This window comes from Acomys minous, assembly GCF_964271855.1.
Source record: "Acomys minous genome assembly, chromosome: 14".
NCBI classification, from domain to species: domain Eukaryota; kingdom Metazoa; phylum Chordata; class Mammalia; order Rodentia; family Muridae; genus Acomys; species Acomys minous.
Genome location: NC_140496.1, coordinates 66,136,215 through 66,153,498, shown reverse-complemented (window position 1 = coordinate 66,153,498; position 17,284 = coordinate 66,136,215). Strand labels below are relative to the sequence as shown.

Here is a 17,284-nt window from a genome sequence, read left to right as displayed (position 1 = left end):
ATCTAATTAAGTGTGAACATTTATGCTTCAGGACAAAAAAGTATTTATGAATGTAATGCTCATGGCCCAGATATCACTTGGAATATTACAAATCACAGGCTCACTGCACTTCTATAAACTCCAAATTCTAAATTTCAAACACCACCTGTCCCCAAGGACTACAGATTGTAACACATTTGACTATTTTACCTATCTGAAAAGAACTGAAAAAGTTAGTGCTGGAAACCTGATTCAGGGGCAAAAGAATAAAGGAACCTGCCTATAAAGTAAGCTTTTTAAAAATCCATCCTTAACTGTGTTACCGTCCTCTGGATAGGGAGACCTGGTGGCACTCAGAGGAAGGATGACAGGCTACCAAGAAGAGACTTGATACCCTATGAGCATATACAGGGGGAGGAGGTCCCCCTCAGTCACAGTCATAGGGGAGGGGAGTAAGGGGAAAGTGGGAGGGAGGGAGGAATGAGAGGATACAAGGGATGGAATAACCACTGAGATGTAATATGAATATATTAATAAAATATATTTTTAAAAAATTTAAAAATCCATTCTTATAGAACCAAGTTCTTTTCACAGAAACATGTACTGTGCTAAATAATTCAAATAATATGTACATATACACATATATAATTAAAAATTTCCCTCTTGTTGAGTAGGCCTTATGTCAATAAGAGAGCTGTTGGCTTTCATAAAAACATGTGGTGTGTGTGTGTGTGTGTGTGTGTGTGTGTGTGTGTGTGTGTGTGTGTATGTGTATACATATATATGCCTACTATGCAGTTCACTTACATATTGTTAGATGTTGTGAAGAGAAAATTAAAAATTCCATATCCTCCTCAAACTCGAAAACACAAATCTAATACATACCATCTTCCAAATCAAAAAAAAAAATCACTGATTCTTTTTACCTTTATTTTATTTTTCATTTTTTGATTTTAAAATGACTTATTATTATTTTATGTGCATTGGTGTCTTGCCTGCATGTATGTCTATGTAAGGGTATCAGATCCCCTCATACATAATTTAGAAATTATGTAGGAGAAACTGGATTTACAGACAGTTGTGAGCTGCCATGTGGGTGCTAGGAGTTGAACCCGGGTCCTCTGCAATAGCAGCCAGTGCTCTTAACCACTGAGCCATCTGCCCAGCCCACTCTTTTTCTGTTTTTTAACATTATAATATAATTGCATCATTTCCCCCTTCCTTTCTCTCCCTCGAATCTTTCCCATATACTTCCCCTGCGTGTTCTTACATATATACATATAATCTGATAAGTCCATGTAATGTTACTTATATGTATATGTTTTAAGGCTAAACGTTTGTTACTGGATAACTGGTATGCTCTTCCCTGGGAGAGACTATTTATCTAGCTTTCAGAATTTCTTAGTTGCCTGTCTAGAGTTGAAGGTTGAGCTTTCTTCCTTCCACATGAGCATGTCTAATTATGCTGTCCTTGTTCAGGTCTTGTTTAGACCACCATGTTGTTGAGCCTTCACGGGTGCAACTTTCTGCCCCTCTTCAGAAATGATCCCTGAACCTTAGGAGCAGGAGTTGTGTCGTCGACGTTATCAGTTGGGACTTGGCTCCATAGCTCTGTGTGGGATCTTCCGTAATGGCCTCCATCTGCTGCAGAGAGACATTTCCTTGATGAGGAACAATGACTACATTTGTCTGTGAGTGTGAGGACAAATGTTTAGAATGTCCCTGGGGATTACACTGGTTAGTAAAGTGTCAGTCTTAGGTTCTCCTCCAAGATCCGTGACTTCACTAGCCCTGGGTAGTTGGCTAGGCTTCCAGTACCAGCCATGATTTCCTTCTTGTTGAACAGGCCTTAAGTCCAATAATAGAGCTGTTGGTGACCTCCAAGGTATGTGTGTCACTACTGTACCCTTAAGGTTGTTGTGCCTTGCTGGTCATTGTTGCAGTTCATAGGCATGTCCAAGCGCCACCGTGTGTATGTGGAAGTCAAAAGACACGTTCAAGAATAGGTTCTACTCTTTCACTGTAGGATCAGGCACCTTTCCCGATGAGCCATCTCCCTGGGCCTGATCATTCTTAGATGTATATAGCATCCTTTGTATCAACTTGAGTTTCTCCTGATTTAAAAACACATCAAAATGCTACCATAAATTTAGTCATGCTTTTCACTTGTATAACCCACTTATAGAAACATGAAAAACTATATACATGTGAGGTGCTACTTAATCCATCGACAAAGATACTTTTTCATATAGTCTCATTTTTCTTTACAAGGCTCAAGTGTTCCAAGCTCCACACAAGCGTGTTTACTGGCCAAAGTTTCTTCAGATGATATGCTCCAATGCTCACTTAACAAAGGCTCGTCTTTAAATACAGTATTTTTTTTTTTTTACAATTGCTAATCTGCAATGTAAACCACCATCTTCACTAGGGTTACTATTGCTGTAATGAAGCACCACGATCAAATGCAACTCGGGAAGAAAGGGGTTATTTCACTCACAGTTCCTTGTAACAGTTCACCATCACAAGTAGTGAGGGCAAGAACTCAAGCAGAGCAGGAACCTGGAGCCAAGAGCTGATGCAGAAGCCATAGAGGAGTGCTGCTTACTGGATTGCTCCCCATGGCTTACTCAGCCTCCTTTCTTACAGAACTCAGCATCACCAGTCTAGGAATGGCACCACCCACAACGGACTGGGTCCTTCCCTGTCAATCACTAATTAAGAAAATGTTATGCCAATGGAAATGGATGAAGAGAGGGAGCTGGTTGGGAGAGATTGTGGGGGAGAGAAACAAGAGTGGGGACCAGATGTGGGGAAAGTGGAGGTGGAAGATGAGAGGGTCTGAGAAAAAGAAGGGAAACCAATGGGTAGGAGGGGCATCTCTGGGACAAGCTGGAGACAGGGTAGGCTCCTGGGAAGATATGGAGGGGACTCTAGCTGAGACTCCTAGCATGGGGGAGGACATAGAGACTGAAGTGGCCACCTCCTAGCCAGGCAAGACTTTCCAGTGGAGGGAGGAGGACACCAACCCACTCACAAAACCTTCGACCCCAAATTACCCTTCCTACAAGATGTGCAGGAATAAAGATGGAGCAGAGATTGAGGGAATGGCCAACCAGTGACTGCCCCAACCTGAGACCCACCCCATCGCAGAGAGCCAACCCCTGACACTGTTAATGATACTCTGTCATACTTGCAGACAGGAGCCTAGCATAACAGTCCTCTAGGAGCAGCGAATTGAAACAGATGCTGAGACCCAGAGCCAAACATTAGGTGGAGTTCAGGGAGTCTTGTGGAACAGGGGAAGGACCTAAAGGGGACAAAAACTCCACAAGAAGACCAACAGAGTCAACTAACCTAGGCCCACAGAGGCTCAGAGAGAGAGAACCACCAACCAAAGAGCATACGTGGACTGAACCTAGGCCCCCTCTACATATGTAGCGGATGGGCAGTTTAATCTTCATGTGGGTCCCCTAGCAAGTGGAGTGGAGGCTGTCTCTGCCATAGACTCTGTTGCCTGCTTTTGGATCATTTTCCCCTAGCTGGGCTGCCTTGTCTGGCCTCCATGGAAGAGGATGTGCTTAGTCCTGATGCAACTTGATGTGCCAGGGTGGGTTGGTACGGGGAGGGGGGCTCCCCTTTTCTGAGGAAAAGGGAGAAGGGGAAGAGGATATGAAAGTGGGACTGGGAGGAGAAGAGAGAGGGGGGCTTCAATCAGGATGTAAAGTGAATAAATAAATAAATTTCTTTAAAATTTTCTGTAGGCTTGCCTGTAGCCCAATCTTATGGAGGCTTTTTCTCAATAGAGGTTCCCTCCTCTCAGATGACTTTAGTTCATGTCAAACTGATATATTATCCAACACAATTTCTGTACTAAATATAAATTAGTTCAAAGATTGATAAACTCCCCCAAGAACTTGGCAATTTTATATGAAAGTATTAATATTTTTGAAATATTTTACATTAGGAACTCCGGTAGTACAATCAGTTAGCAACATGCCACTTCTGTAAAGTATATTACATTGTGCTAAATGTATGTTAGCCAAAGGGTTACAAGCGAAATACAACAGAGGGGTGACTGAGAGAGTAAAAAATGAAGTACTGTAAAGGACACAGCCCATAACAAGTACAGTATTCCCTTTCTCACTTTCAGCTGCCTTGGCCAAACTCTACACAAAGGGGATTACCATGGCATGTGCAGTAAAGAGACTAAGAGAGCAACCCAGGGTGGACAGATGAAGGCAGCACTCTGAGGGGCTGGGTTGCTAGGGCCTGAGCCCTGCACTCTGGGTGGTGGGTAGTAGCCCTCATGACAATTGTACCTACTGCTACAACTGGGCTACTCAAAGCAGTGAAACCAGTAGAGGGCAAATGAGAATGCTTCTAGAATGGTCTCTATGAAGGTCAAGGCTGAGCTATAATATTCCTGCTTGACTTGCCAAGACCTATAGAATGATACTAATATATCGACTTGGGAATTTGGGGATTTCTTCTTGGTGTGAAACTTATTTGCCTCAGGAGCCTTTTTTACTAACATGGTTTATTAACAGATGTATTAGCAGAGGTTCTCTAAAGGAACAAAATCAATGGGATGGACATATATTATAAAAGATATTTATTACATTAGTTTACAATATGGGCTGGGTAGTCCAACAATGGCTGTCTGTACGCTGGAGAGGCTGAAAACTTCACAGATGCTCAGTCTTTGAGTCTGGATAGCTTTTCAGCTCCATCTGAGAGCTGAAGGCCTAGAGGATTTCTGGAGTCACTGGTCTTCAGTTCATTTTTGAAGGCTGTCTTACTTTTCTGCTGCTGTGATAAAACACTTTGTCCACAGCAACTTACAATAGGAAGTGTTTAATAAGGCTTTTGACTTCAAAGGTTGGAGTCCATGATGATGGAGCAAAGGCATGGTGGCAGGACCAGCTGAGAGCTCACATCTTGATCCACAAGTAAGAGACAGAGAGCACACTGGAAATGAGACAAGTCCTCAAGCCTATAAGGAGGAAAAAAAAAAAACACCTTCTCCAACCAGGCCACACCTCCTAATCCTTCTCAAACACTCCACCAACCGAGGACCAAGTATTTACACACATGAGCCTTATAGGGGCTGTTCTCATTCAAACCACCATAAAGGCCAAAGGAGTTGGGTTCCAAGGTCAGGATGGTAGGAGTTCCAAGTATGCTAATTGCAGTAGCAGTAACAAGATTAGGTGAATTCACAAGGAGCAAAAGTAGGCAGGCAAAAATAGAACTTCTCTTACCTTAGACCCCTTTATAGTTGGGATATTGCTAAAGAGTGCTGATCACTCTGGGGGACCGTCTACCCCACAATCCCTCTACCCACGCACCAACCCATCCCACACACCACACTCCCATTCCCCGCCCCACCCTCAGCTAATCCTTCCAAAAAGTACCCTCACAGAAGGGTGTCCTGCCCAGAGGCGTGTTCCTTAGTAGACTACAAATTAATTCAAGTTGATAACCAAGATCAATCATCCCAACCGAGGTAATAGAAACACTGTATTTTTCCTAAAGGCATTATAACTTCATTAATTATCTGAGGGTTTTCAGCTTCACAAATGATCATGGTGGTGACAGTCAAAAACAGAATAAAATTCCACAACAGCACTAGAGTAGATCTATCTTAAGGCAGCAAATGGCCAGATCTAATTAACCAGAATATAACAGGTCTGCAAACCTTCATGGATAATGACTGTGCTACTGTTTATAAAACATCAGAACTATCCTAAATAGCTGGCAATATAAGAATGATTAGATGATTCACACACTGATAACAAAGTTATTAGGGTCTAGTAAGCCACACTGGACTACACACACACACACACACACACACACACACACACACACACACACACACCAAAAAATTAAAATAAATCAGAAATAAGAAACTTTTAAAAAGATTAAATGGTGAAAACCAGAAAAGGGTTGTTAAGTATGGCCATATTAGGAAGAACAGGAAGGTCCAGTGACGCCTCACTCATCAAGGTCATCTTCACACATGGTTCAAGTTTAAGCAGAGAGGCAGAGGTATGAAAGAGTGAAGCAGTCCTGGTGAAGGTCACCCATCACTACTGTCCCAGCTCCAGCCTCTCCTTTATAGCAGTATGACAGGTTGATAGACTTGTGTGAAATCTCTTTCCAGGAGAAAATGTCCCCTCTGGCTGGAACCAAGCCAGCCTTTTCCTTCTCCCAGTGAAACACTCCTGAGGCAATTCCACTGTCCTGGGAGCCATTGTTTCCATAGTCTGACAGCCAAAGGGAACAGGGGCATAAGTGTCTCTGTAGAATATGTGTTCATTCTTCCCAGGACAGTCACACAACTGGACTGTTTCCCAGCCACTAAAAACTATGTTTACAAAAGAAATGAAAGCACAATATAACATTAAAACTATACATATGTGACTGCAATTTCACTTATGAGAAACCAAGAAAGAATCAAAGTCTATATGGAATCATGAAACTGATCAAAATGTGAAAAAAATGATCTCTAAACAACAGGTGGGATGGTCCTAGAATCACCCGGGAGATACCCTTGGGGCACACCTGGGGGTGATCCTGACTGCATTAACTGAGAAGGGAAATCTTGCCCAGAATGGGTGAGCATTCTCTGGCTGGACTCATAAACTATATAAACTAGAGAAAGCAAAATGGGTGCTAGAACGCATTCATCTCTCTGTCAGCCAACTGCTTCAGGCTCCTGCCGCTTTGACGTGCCTACAAAGATGGACTGCTTCCTTCAACTGTGAGCCAAAATAACCCTTTCTCCTTTCAGTTGCTCTTGCCATTTTTCTTCTTTGCCGGTTTCATATATGTAGATAGTAAATTATAGTAATTCAATGCCTCATTATGCCCTCTCTAACCCCCCCCCACCTCCCAATGAAACCATTTTTTCTTCCCAGTCCTTCCTTGACTTTGCTATGTCTTTTTTACTGTGACAGGCTAAGTTTTATTAGGGGTTTTTGTGAGACCATGAATAGGAGGCTATTTACGAGAGCATGGGCAGCTTTTCAGGAATTACATCACTGAAAACACTCTCATCACCATTAACTGCTCCCAATCCCTAAAGGAGAGATGGGGCGTTCATGACGAAAGGTTGGCAGGCCCAATCACGTGCAGCTCTTGTGCAGGTAGCCACAGCGACTGTGAGTTCATGAATACAACAGCAATGCCATCAGCACATCACACTATGCCCCAGCTTTTCTGTTCTTTCTGCTTATCTCTTCCACAGAGTCCCCTTGGAGGGGGGTGACACAGAGGACCTATTTGCAACCAAGCACCCTACCATCCCTTACTCTTGGCAACCCAAGTGGTTATGAGTCTGGATTGACCACTGCCCACTGCAGCAAGCAGCCTCTCTGACACAGCAATAGAAACCCAAGGGCATCTATCATCTACTTCTCAGTAATTTAAAGATTATTGCTAGATAGTAAGTTGGATCTATCAGTAGGAGTAAATCAAAGGCTAGGAAAGGCACTCAGTAGTACTAGCACGTTTTCAAACCAAGTTAACTGTAAGACATACACACACCATCATTATTCTTGTCCAGACTACTGAATGCCAGTCTCATTCTCTTCTCATGGTCTTGAAGATACTGCACAAATTCTTCAAAATCCATTGTGAAGTCAGCATTGGAATCTGCAGCCTCAAGGATGTCCTACAAGAGAAAAAAACCTCATTGCAACAATTCTATGTAAAGCCGCGACGCCATGTTAACATTTGTACATTTTACTCATACTAGCTGTGGTCTCCGCAAGTGTCCATCACCTAGTGTTAAGTCATTAGTGCAAGCCTACACACATTGAGTGATTCACTTTCTCAAATGCATGCACTGCTGAAGTCAGCAGCCATCGTCATGTGATCTCAAATAAATATGAACCATATTACTAAATACTTCGGGCACCCAAGCCAAGGGCTGAAAATACTCAGATATATAGCCTTTTCCATCAGAGACAAAAACCTGTCCTCTAAATGTGATAAACATGAAATTCTAGAACGTTCCCCAGATAAATGGTTTGAGACCTAGCCTTGTGAAGTAAGCAGGTGTGCTCAAGTCCCCCTAAGTCCTTAAGCTTCTTAACATGAAAAAATCAACAGAAAGGGCTGGAGAGATGGCTCAGCAGTTAAGAACACCTGCTGCTCTTCTAGGGGACCTGGGTTCAGTTCCCAGCACCCACTTGGCAGCTTTTAACCACCTGTAACTCCAGTTCCAAGGGATGCAGCATCCTCTCTGGACTCCATAAGCACAAAACAGAAGCACAGTGCACTTACATAAATGCAGGCAAAACACTTAGACATGTAAAAAAGTTTTTCAAAAAACAATTAATAATATATAAAAATTATATTGTATATTCCTAACAGACTAAAATGCATTGGCCATATATTATTCATTTTGCACCATCAATGTCTAGCATAAAGTATGAAATATAGAGACCTTTACTAGATTAGATCATTCATGTGTAGTGTTTACTGAGTTTGAAAATAAATGTTATAAGCTGAAAACTGGATCACCCTGCACAGCACACACTGAACACTGCACACACCATAGACTGCACACTACATAATACACATAGCACACCACACACTGCACACTGCACACCACACACTGAACACTGCACACACCGTAGACTGCACACCACATAATACACGCAGCACACCAAACACTGCACACTGCACACCACACACTGAACACTGCACATACCATAAACTGCACACCACATAATACACACAGCACATCACACATTGAACACAGAACACCACACAATACACAAAGCACACCACACAATACACACAGCACACCACACAGTACACACTGCACATGGCACACAGCACATACCACACACTGCATACTACACAACACACACTGTACATCACAAACTACACACCACACACTGCTGGGAATGAAAAGACAAAAGTTACATTCTCTAGTATGAAGCAAAGTACAGACTGTGAGAGATGACTCTAGTAACTAAAGGCAATATGGTCTGTGAAATCATTCAATGAAGCTGAGGCACAGCAAGCTTTCAGATATTAAATGAGGTTAGAATGCTGAAAGCTCCAGAGAGGCTTCACAGAGGTAGGCTGCTGAGCTGAGATTCACATGGAAAAACATTTGCCAGAAAGATAAAAGCAGGTGTGGATATTTCAATAATATGTGAAATATCTGCATAGCAGTAGAACTGGTGTTAAGTATAAAGACCCAGCTATAATAATGCTGATGATAAGAAACAGATTTCTTTTTTTTTTTTTTAGATTTATTTTTTATACAGTATTCTGCCTGCATGTGTATTGGATGTCATTACAGATGGTTGTGAGCCACCATGTGGTTGCTGGGAATTGAACTCCGGACTACTGGAAGAGCAGACGGTGCTCTTAACCTCTGAGCCATCTCTCCAGCCCCAAGAATCAGATTTCTTGAGCATTTGTTTCTAAGCAAGTTATAAATATTTCATTTCAAGTTCATTTCATCTTTATCCAATGCTAAAGACAAGAATGCATGGAAGAAAAGTGGAAGATGAGGTAAAGAAGGAAGAAATCATGAGATTTATATGCTCTAAATATTATCTCAAATTAATAGTTCACATTGTTTCTTCCCAATAAGCAGGACATGCATGGTGTTCATGTGACAACAGCATTAAATCCCAGTTTGAGAAAATCTGTCTTTGTTTCCAACCTCATTCACACCTGATTATATCATGGGAAATGTCTATAGTATTCTAACATGCCTCAAAACTTGCCAAATTCTTAAAGAAAAACACACCACAGTGGACGTCTCAACTTCACCAGGTAATATAGTATCCCAAAAGAATTTTAAAATACCAATTTTTTTTTAATCTTTGTTTTGTTTTGTTTTTTGAGACTGAGTTTCTCTGTGTAGCCCTGGCTGTCCTGGACTCAATTTGTAGACCCGGCTGGCCTTGAACTCACAGAGATCTGCCTACCTCTACCTTCCCAGATGCTGGGATTACAGGTGTGCACCACCGTACCAGACTAAAACACCAACTTTAAAATGTCTATTTTATGCTTATTTATAATCTACTAGTTTTCAACCTATGGCAGAGATATAAAGTTTCATTTTTTTAAATTAATTTTAAGAGTGATGTTAACAATGCCATGTCATAAAGGGCTTCGGCTCCTCCCACCACATGCACACGTACCAGAAAGCATGACTATCGACCATACACAGGACAGAACACCCATGTTCTTGGAACCCCTAAGATTTAGAAGGAAGCCTGCAACAGCTACATAACTGGCAGAGCTAGAAGCCACTTACGCTTGAAGCCAGAAGCACTGCCCAGCATATGAGCAAGTCAGCAGCCCAGCCAATCAGCAGAGACCATGCAACAAGCTCTACTTACCCAGTCATCACTTGGCCATTCCACAACCATAGGCTAAACTAAATAGCGGATATATAACCATGACAAAATACAAAAACGTGCAGGCCAGACGAATAGACTACCTCCTCAAACACATAAGCAACAATACAAGGAATTAAGGATTCTGAAGAGCCTGGGATCCAGGACTCCAGCTGCAAACAGAAAGCCACACAGTGCCAGTCTAGGGTCTCCATCCTGTGCCCCTGCAAGAGCAGCACTTCCAGTACATATAGCCACATGAAGAATTTCATTCGATCTTTATCTCTCACCCTGTGTAAAAAGCAATCCCAAATGGATCAAAGATCTCAGTGTCACATGTGAAACTGGCGCTTCTAGAGGACAGAGCAGGAAACACACTTGAGAACATAGGCTAAAGCCAGGACTTCTCGAATAGGATCCCTCATGAAGGAAACAGGGCCAATGGCTGACAAATGGACTTCACGAAATGAAAAGGCTCTTACTGTGAAGTGTTAACTAGAGAAGCAGCCTATAGAACAATATACACATATAGATATTGATATATATATCTTCGCCAGCTAAGGAAGATCAGTGTCTAGAATATATAAAGAACTCAAGAAACCAAACAAGCCCGTTTAAAAAAAAAAATAGGCTAAAGAACTGAACAGAGAGTTCGCAAAAGAAGAAATGCAAATGGCTAAGATATCATTCTTGTTTAACATCTTTAGCTACCAAGTAAATGGAAATCAAAATGACATTAAGAATTCACTGTACCCCAGTCAGAATGACTATCATCAAGAAGGCAAGTCATAAGTGCTGGTGACAGTGAGAGGGAAAGGGAACCCTCATTTGCTACTGGTGCGAGTGAAAAGTAAAGCAAACAGGGTGGAAATTGGTATCAGGGGAGGGGCCTCAAAAAGCTAAAAATAGATCTACCATAAGACCCAGTTCTACTACTCACGGGTGTATATCCCCAACAGACTTTATATCTTTATACCATAGAAATACCTGTTTGGTTATGTTCAGCCTCGATGTCCATTGGTTGATGAATGGAAAATGAAAACGTGGTACATATACACAATTAAATTTTACTCAGGAAAAAAAAAATGAACTCAAACCATGCAGGTAAATAGATGGAACTTTAAAAAAGAAAAAAAAATACTTTGTTAACACAGACCGGAAAGATTATCCTCTGACAGGTAGATCAAGCTACAAATCTTTATATTTGTGTATTTAACTTGGAGTACCTGGAGACAAGGGAACTACGAAGGGGCCACAGGGGTGGCAGCCATTCGAGAAAAGGAAAGCAATTCTAGTCTATGAAGGACACTAGTAAAATGTAACTCTGTTGACTCGCCTTAGGTTTGTGTACTGTTGAGTCAAGAAGACACTAGTTCTGGGCTACTCATCTGTATATAGTTTGTAGAAGATCCTGAGGCAAGGTTCCCTAGGCTGAAAGCCTCTTGGGAAAAAACAGGTTTACTTCGGACAAAGGTTAACACAGTCCTGACCATTATGGAGAAGAAATGTTCAGAACCCCAGAATCGTCTTCAAAAGCCCAGTCTTCTCACTACAGATAATGACTGTTTTGAGAACGTTGGCAACATTTTTCACTGGGCTATGTTATTATGCATGAAGAATAAAAGGGAATTCCACTTCTACTCCACAAGCTCTGGAAAATTCTAGAAAGGGCAGGGCGACAGGTTGACTCCAAGCTCTGTACGACGTCTTTCCAACATTCCCAGTGCCACATACTCTTTATTGGTGGCTCACCTTCTCGGAGTCACTGCCAAACGTGGAACTCCAGTGTTTCAGTCCTTCTCTGAGCTCCACGATGTCCACCACGCCATCCCCATTGCGGTCCAGGTCTTCGAAGAGGATCTCATAGGCTATCTTTTGCATATTACTCTGGCAGGCTGCGGGGGGCAGCACGAAGCCCCGTAGCCAGCGCAGCATTGCCCAGCAGGACAGGGCAGCCGCCTGCGACCCAAGGCCACCGCACCACCTGCCGCCTCCGCGAAGTCCAGGGCCGCAGGTCTGGACGCACCTCTGCAACCGCCTGAGACTTGACGCGAGCGCCACGGTTCCTCAGCGGAACTTTAAGAACCGGAAGCGCTGCCCCGTAGGAACCCGGGAGCCGTGCACCACGTGACAGACCTCCGCACCGGAAGTTGGATGGGGGCGGAAGGGGAGCGCCAGACGTAGAGCCATCCTCCCAGGAGGTTGTGATTGTGAAGTCCTGCGAGGCGTGGAAAGTGCAGCAGGGCGTCCAGAATCGGCCCACACATAATTTCCAGGAAGAAGATCCATGGTGTAAGAGTGGGGTTCTCTTCTGTGGCCTTCTTTCCAAAGAATAGCACAGCTCGGTGAAACAGATTGGCAACCTTTTCAAAGCAGCCATTATGTGCCAGGCCGTAGCTGTTCCATGGCCCTGAGAACGATTTTGACTGAGTTTCTGTCAGATCGTTCACTACTGTCTCTCACAATCAGGGCTTGAGTGAAGTCTGAGGCCTGGAAGGATGAGTAAATGTGATCTTTTTTGTACCCGGTGCCCTACGGCCACCCCTACTGCCAAGGAAGATCATCCGGTAGGCACCTGGACCGAGTAGGGACATATCCTACCCGGTCTGAAGAAGAAAGAGAGGAGCCTGTCCTATCAGTCCCCTGATGCTGTCTCCAAGAAATGGTTTCCTACTAACCTAGTTCCTCTTCCTCATCTCTCACTTTCTTCTTAAGAGAATAGTCTCAGCTGGTCAGTAGAGCAGCACACCTTTAAACCCAGCACACGGAAGGCAGAGGCTGGCAGATCTCTGAGTTCAAGGCCAACCTGGTAGGGATACACAGAGAAACCCTATCTCAAGAGAAAAAAAAAAAAAGACTGAAGTCTTGTTCAGCCATTACCGCCACCACCTACCTGCCTTATAGAACTAACAAATATCACAAGACTCAGTGGATGCTTTAAAGGCATTGGTTTATTTACCCAGGTCTTCTGTACACACTACTGGCCATGCTCCTCATCCGGAAATATCTCCTTTGCCTTTGGGAACACTTAAAGCTTCTGCCTCTCCTCTTTCCCTCTCTTATTTCCCCTTCACAGGCTCCCTTGTGAGCCCAAGATCCAATCGTGAGGCCTTGAAGAATTGCCATCGATGCACTTAAGGACAGAAAGATAACGAAGTAATTTCTGTAAAGCTTTGTGCCCTCCCATCACATTCCTTGAAAGCTAGCAGCAGAGTATACTGTTTCCAGTTCTTCGTTTTTAAAGTTTTTTTTTTAAATATGTGTCTGTGTAAGTATATACCGTGTGTGTGTGTGTGTGTGTGTGTGTGTGTGTGTGTGTGGTGCCAGCACAAGCCAGGAGTTGGTGTAGGACCTCCTAGAGTTATCAGCTCTTATAGGCCTGAGAACCAAACTCTGATCATCTGAAAAGCAATGAAAATTCTTAACAGCTGATATATTTTCCAGCCCCCCATACACGTACATACCTGTGTTTTTAAGTTAATTATTTTTACTTGTTCAAACCCAAATCTTACACAAAGAAGCTTATTTATTTCTTTTTTTAAGAAAATTATTTTAATAGTTAAAAAACATTTTTATACAGAGTCAGTATAAAATAGCAATTGGTTATTTTAGAATTCTGAGACCTAAGGTCTTGGCTAAATGGGGCTACAGACACCATCCTCAGACGTTCAGCCTGCTGATGTCTGTCATGCTTAGTTGCTGAGATGACCAAGTCTTTAAAACAAAACAAAAACCTCTCTCTACTCATTCTTTGGAGGCTTGAACTGAATTCAGCAGCATTTGTTAAACACCTTCCAGCTCCTGTCATTTACCACTTCTTCAACATTTAGTTCTGACTGCGGCCATTTTGGCTTTGTCTGCTCTTTCCTACGCTGCTTTAATAACGTCAAGTTGTCCAGATTTTTTTCTCTCTCTTCTCGGAGACTGTTTACTACTGCTGAGGCCTGGGCTGTACAGTTCTATATAATTTGGGCCCTACTGACAAGAGCTGCCATCAAGACTCATTAGGTTTGGCTGGCATCAATTTTTTCTGCAAAGGAAGTTGTTGAAACTGTTGTGTTTAATTCATGTACTATTCAGTCATCAATTGTCCTCATCACCTTGAGTAAGTAATTCCTGGACCTCGGTAAACTTTACGCAGTTCACACGGCTTTATGATGTTACTTAACTTCATATATGTTTTTACCAAATACTTTCCTAAATGCTAAAAGTATTAATATAACATTGAACCTGCTCTCATAGACACTCAACATCTAGTACACTCTAGACTGAAATGCATCTTAAGTGCTATAATAAATATGTGACCAAATGAATTATTTCATTGAATAAATTCATAAATTAACAATAAAACAAAGCTGTTAATAAAACTTTTTAAAATGTAAGTGCTAGCATTTATAATTATTAAAGACCATTTTTATTTAAAAAATAATTGTAAGATATGGGGAAGGATACTTCATATTCATCAAAGAAAAAAATCCACTGATATAAGGAACAAGACAGGGCTGTCCATTCTCCATATTTATTCAATATAGTTATTAAATATTTAGCTAAAGCAATAAGACAACTAAAAGACATCAATGGGATACAAATTGAAAAGTAACAAATCCAAGTATCACTACTCACAGATATTATGACAGTATACATAAGTGATCCCCAAAATTCTACCAGGGAACTCCTATAGCTTCTATACACCTTCAGCTAGGTGTCTGGATACAAGAGAAACACTCCTCCATTGCTAGTGGGAATATAAATTTGAATAGTCACTATGCAGATCAATATAGCAGTTCCTTAGAAAAATGGAAATCAATCTATTTTAGCTACATCACTTTTGGACATATACCCAAATACTACCTCCTACCACAAGGACATTTGCTCGTCTAAGTTCATAGCAGCTTTATTCATAATACACAACTGGAAACAACTTACATGTCCCTTGACCAAAGAATGGATAACGGTAATTACTCAGCTGTTTAAAATAAAATGACAATGAAATTTGCAGGCAAGTTATGCAACTAAAAAAAAATCACACTGATTGAGGTAACCTGGACCTAGAAAGACAAACATTGACTGTGTAAACTTATAAGTAGATATTGGCTGTTGAGTAAAGGATAGTCATACTGCAATCCACAGACCCAGAGAGGCTAAGTAAAGAGGGCTCAAGGGGGGAACACATGGATCTCCCTGGGAAGGGAAATAAAATAGATTTTTTTGGGTGGACTGGGAGAGGGTGTGGATGGAAACTCAAAACAATCAGTGGCCCTACTATATACTGTATACTATATGCTATATAATATATACTATATAGTACATACTATACAAAATGGGCTGAGAAAGAAATCAAGGAAACAATGCCCTTCCCAATGGCCACAAATAATATAAAATATCTTAGAGTAACTCTAACCAAGCAAGAAAAAGACTGTATAATAAAAACTTCAAGTCTTTGAAGAAATAATTGAAGAAGATATCAAAAGATGGAAAGATCTCCCATGCTCATTAATTGGTTGGATTAACAGGGTAAAAATGGTCATCTTACCAAAACCAATCTACAGAGCCATTGACATCTTCAATGAAATTCCAACACAATTCTTTACACATCCAGACAGGACAATACTCAACTTCATATGGAAAAACAAAAAGCCCCAAGATAGCCAGAACAATCCTGTACAATAAAAGAACCACTAGAAATCTCACCATCCTTAATTTCAAGATGTACTACAGAGATTTATTAATAAAACCTGCATGGTATTGGCATAAAAACAGACAAGTTGATCAATGGAATTGAATGAAAGACCCAGACATAAATCCAGACACCTATGGACACCTGATTTTTTTTATAAAGAACCCAGAAATACACAATAGAAAAAAGAAAGCATCTTCAACAATGGTGCTGATCTAACTCAATATCTGCTTTTAGAAGAATATAAATAGCTCCCTATCTATCACATGGCACAAAACTCAAGTCAAAGTGGATCAAAACCGTATATACTGAAACTGATGGAAGAGAAAGTGGGGAATAGACTTGAGCTCAGTGGCACAAGAGACAACTTCCTGAACACCAATAGCTCAGGCATTAATATCAACAATTAAACAGAACCTCTTAAAATTGAAAAGCTTCTGTAAGGCAAAGGACACCATCAATAGGACAAAATAGCCTATGAAAGGATTTTCACTAATTCCACATCTGACAGAGGGCTAACCTCCAAAATATATTTTTAAATAAATATTTTTAAAAACTCAAGAAATGAAGTTCAATTTCACTCAAGCTGGGCACCATACCTTCCTCCCTATCACACAGTATAGCTCTTCATCATCTTAATCAGTACCCTACATATCCCTTCAGTCTGTGGTCCTGCTTCCATTTCCTTGTACATTTGATAAAGCCATAGCCCTGAGAAAACCCAGTTCTCCACGTTTATTGGAGTGTTATGCCTTTACTGTTACTAGCTATAGACACTCTTCCAGTGCCACCAAAAAGCATGTGCAAGGCCCAATGAGAGCTTGTGAATATGGTGGAAGACAGGACTGTTCCAGTGGCTTCTATTTTTTCAAAGAAGAATAGATCACAGCAAAGAGAATCAGAAAGATGAAAATCAAGGACCAGAAATTTGAAGAAGAAGAAGAAGGAGGAAGAGGAGGAGGAGGAGGAGGAGGAGGAGGAGGAACCAGAGACAGTTATCATGCAGAAGGTTGTGGTAAAAAAGAAACTAGGTAACAGTTCGGCCACTGTGAGTATTAGTTTATGACAATGGACTGATAGCACATCAGCTTTCAGAACAGTGCACTTGCACTATGTAGCTCAGGTTTGGGCATATAGGTATATAGTAGCAATGGACCATTACAGGATATTCTGTCAGAAATGCTGTGAGATGTATTCATCCTAACATATACCACAGAGGCTCTGCATCTACTCTACTTAGTTCACCTGATGGACA

At 41.6% G+C, this 17,284-nt stretch overlaps 1 protein-coding gene and 1 pseudogene across 3 annotated transcripts in view; both read right to left on the bottom strand.

The window, feature by feature from the left end:
* The window catches only part of LOC311583001 (mitochondrial adenyl nucleotide antiporter SLC25A24-like), a 47,402-nt gene extending 34,943 nt beyond the window's left edge, over positions 1-12,459 (bottom strand). The window contains exons 1-2 of one of the 2 annotated variants that reach the window (XM_084756351.1): positions 12,105-12,459; positions 7,528-7,654 (exon numbers count right to left, since the gene is read on the bottom strand). In XM_084756351.1, the coding sequence (XP_084612477.1) occupies positions 7,528-7,654; positions 12,105-12,287 (310 nt within the window). In that variant the 5' untranslated portion in view covers positions 12,288-12,459. The remainder of the gene's footprint in view (positions 1-7,527; positions 7,655-12,104) is intronic. The other variant, XM_084756350.1, reaches the window with a different exon arrangement.
* Positions 12,460-14,092: 1,633 nt separating this feature from the next.
* LOC311582486 (protein MIX23-like) lies at positions 14,093-15,947 on the bottom strand (annotated as a pseudogene). Its single transcript has 2 exons — positions 15,886-15,947; positions 14,093-14,502 (listed from the first exon to the last, which is right to left on the bottom strand). The product of its transcript is annotated as a protein MIX23-like (transcript).
* Positions 15,948-17,284: the final 1,337 nt, after the last annotated feature.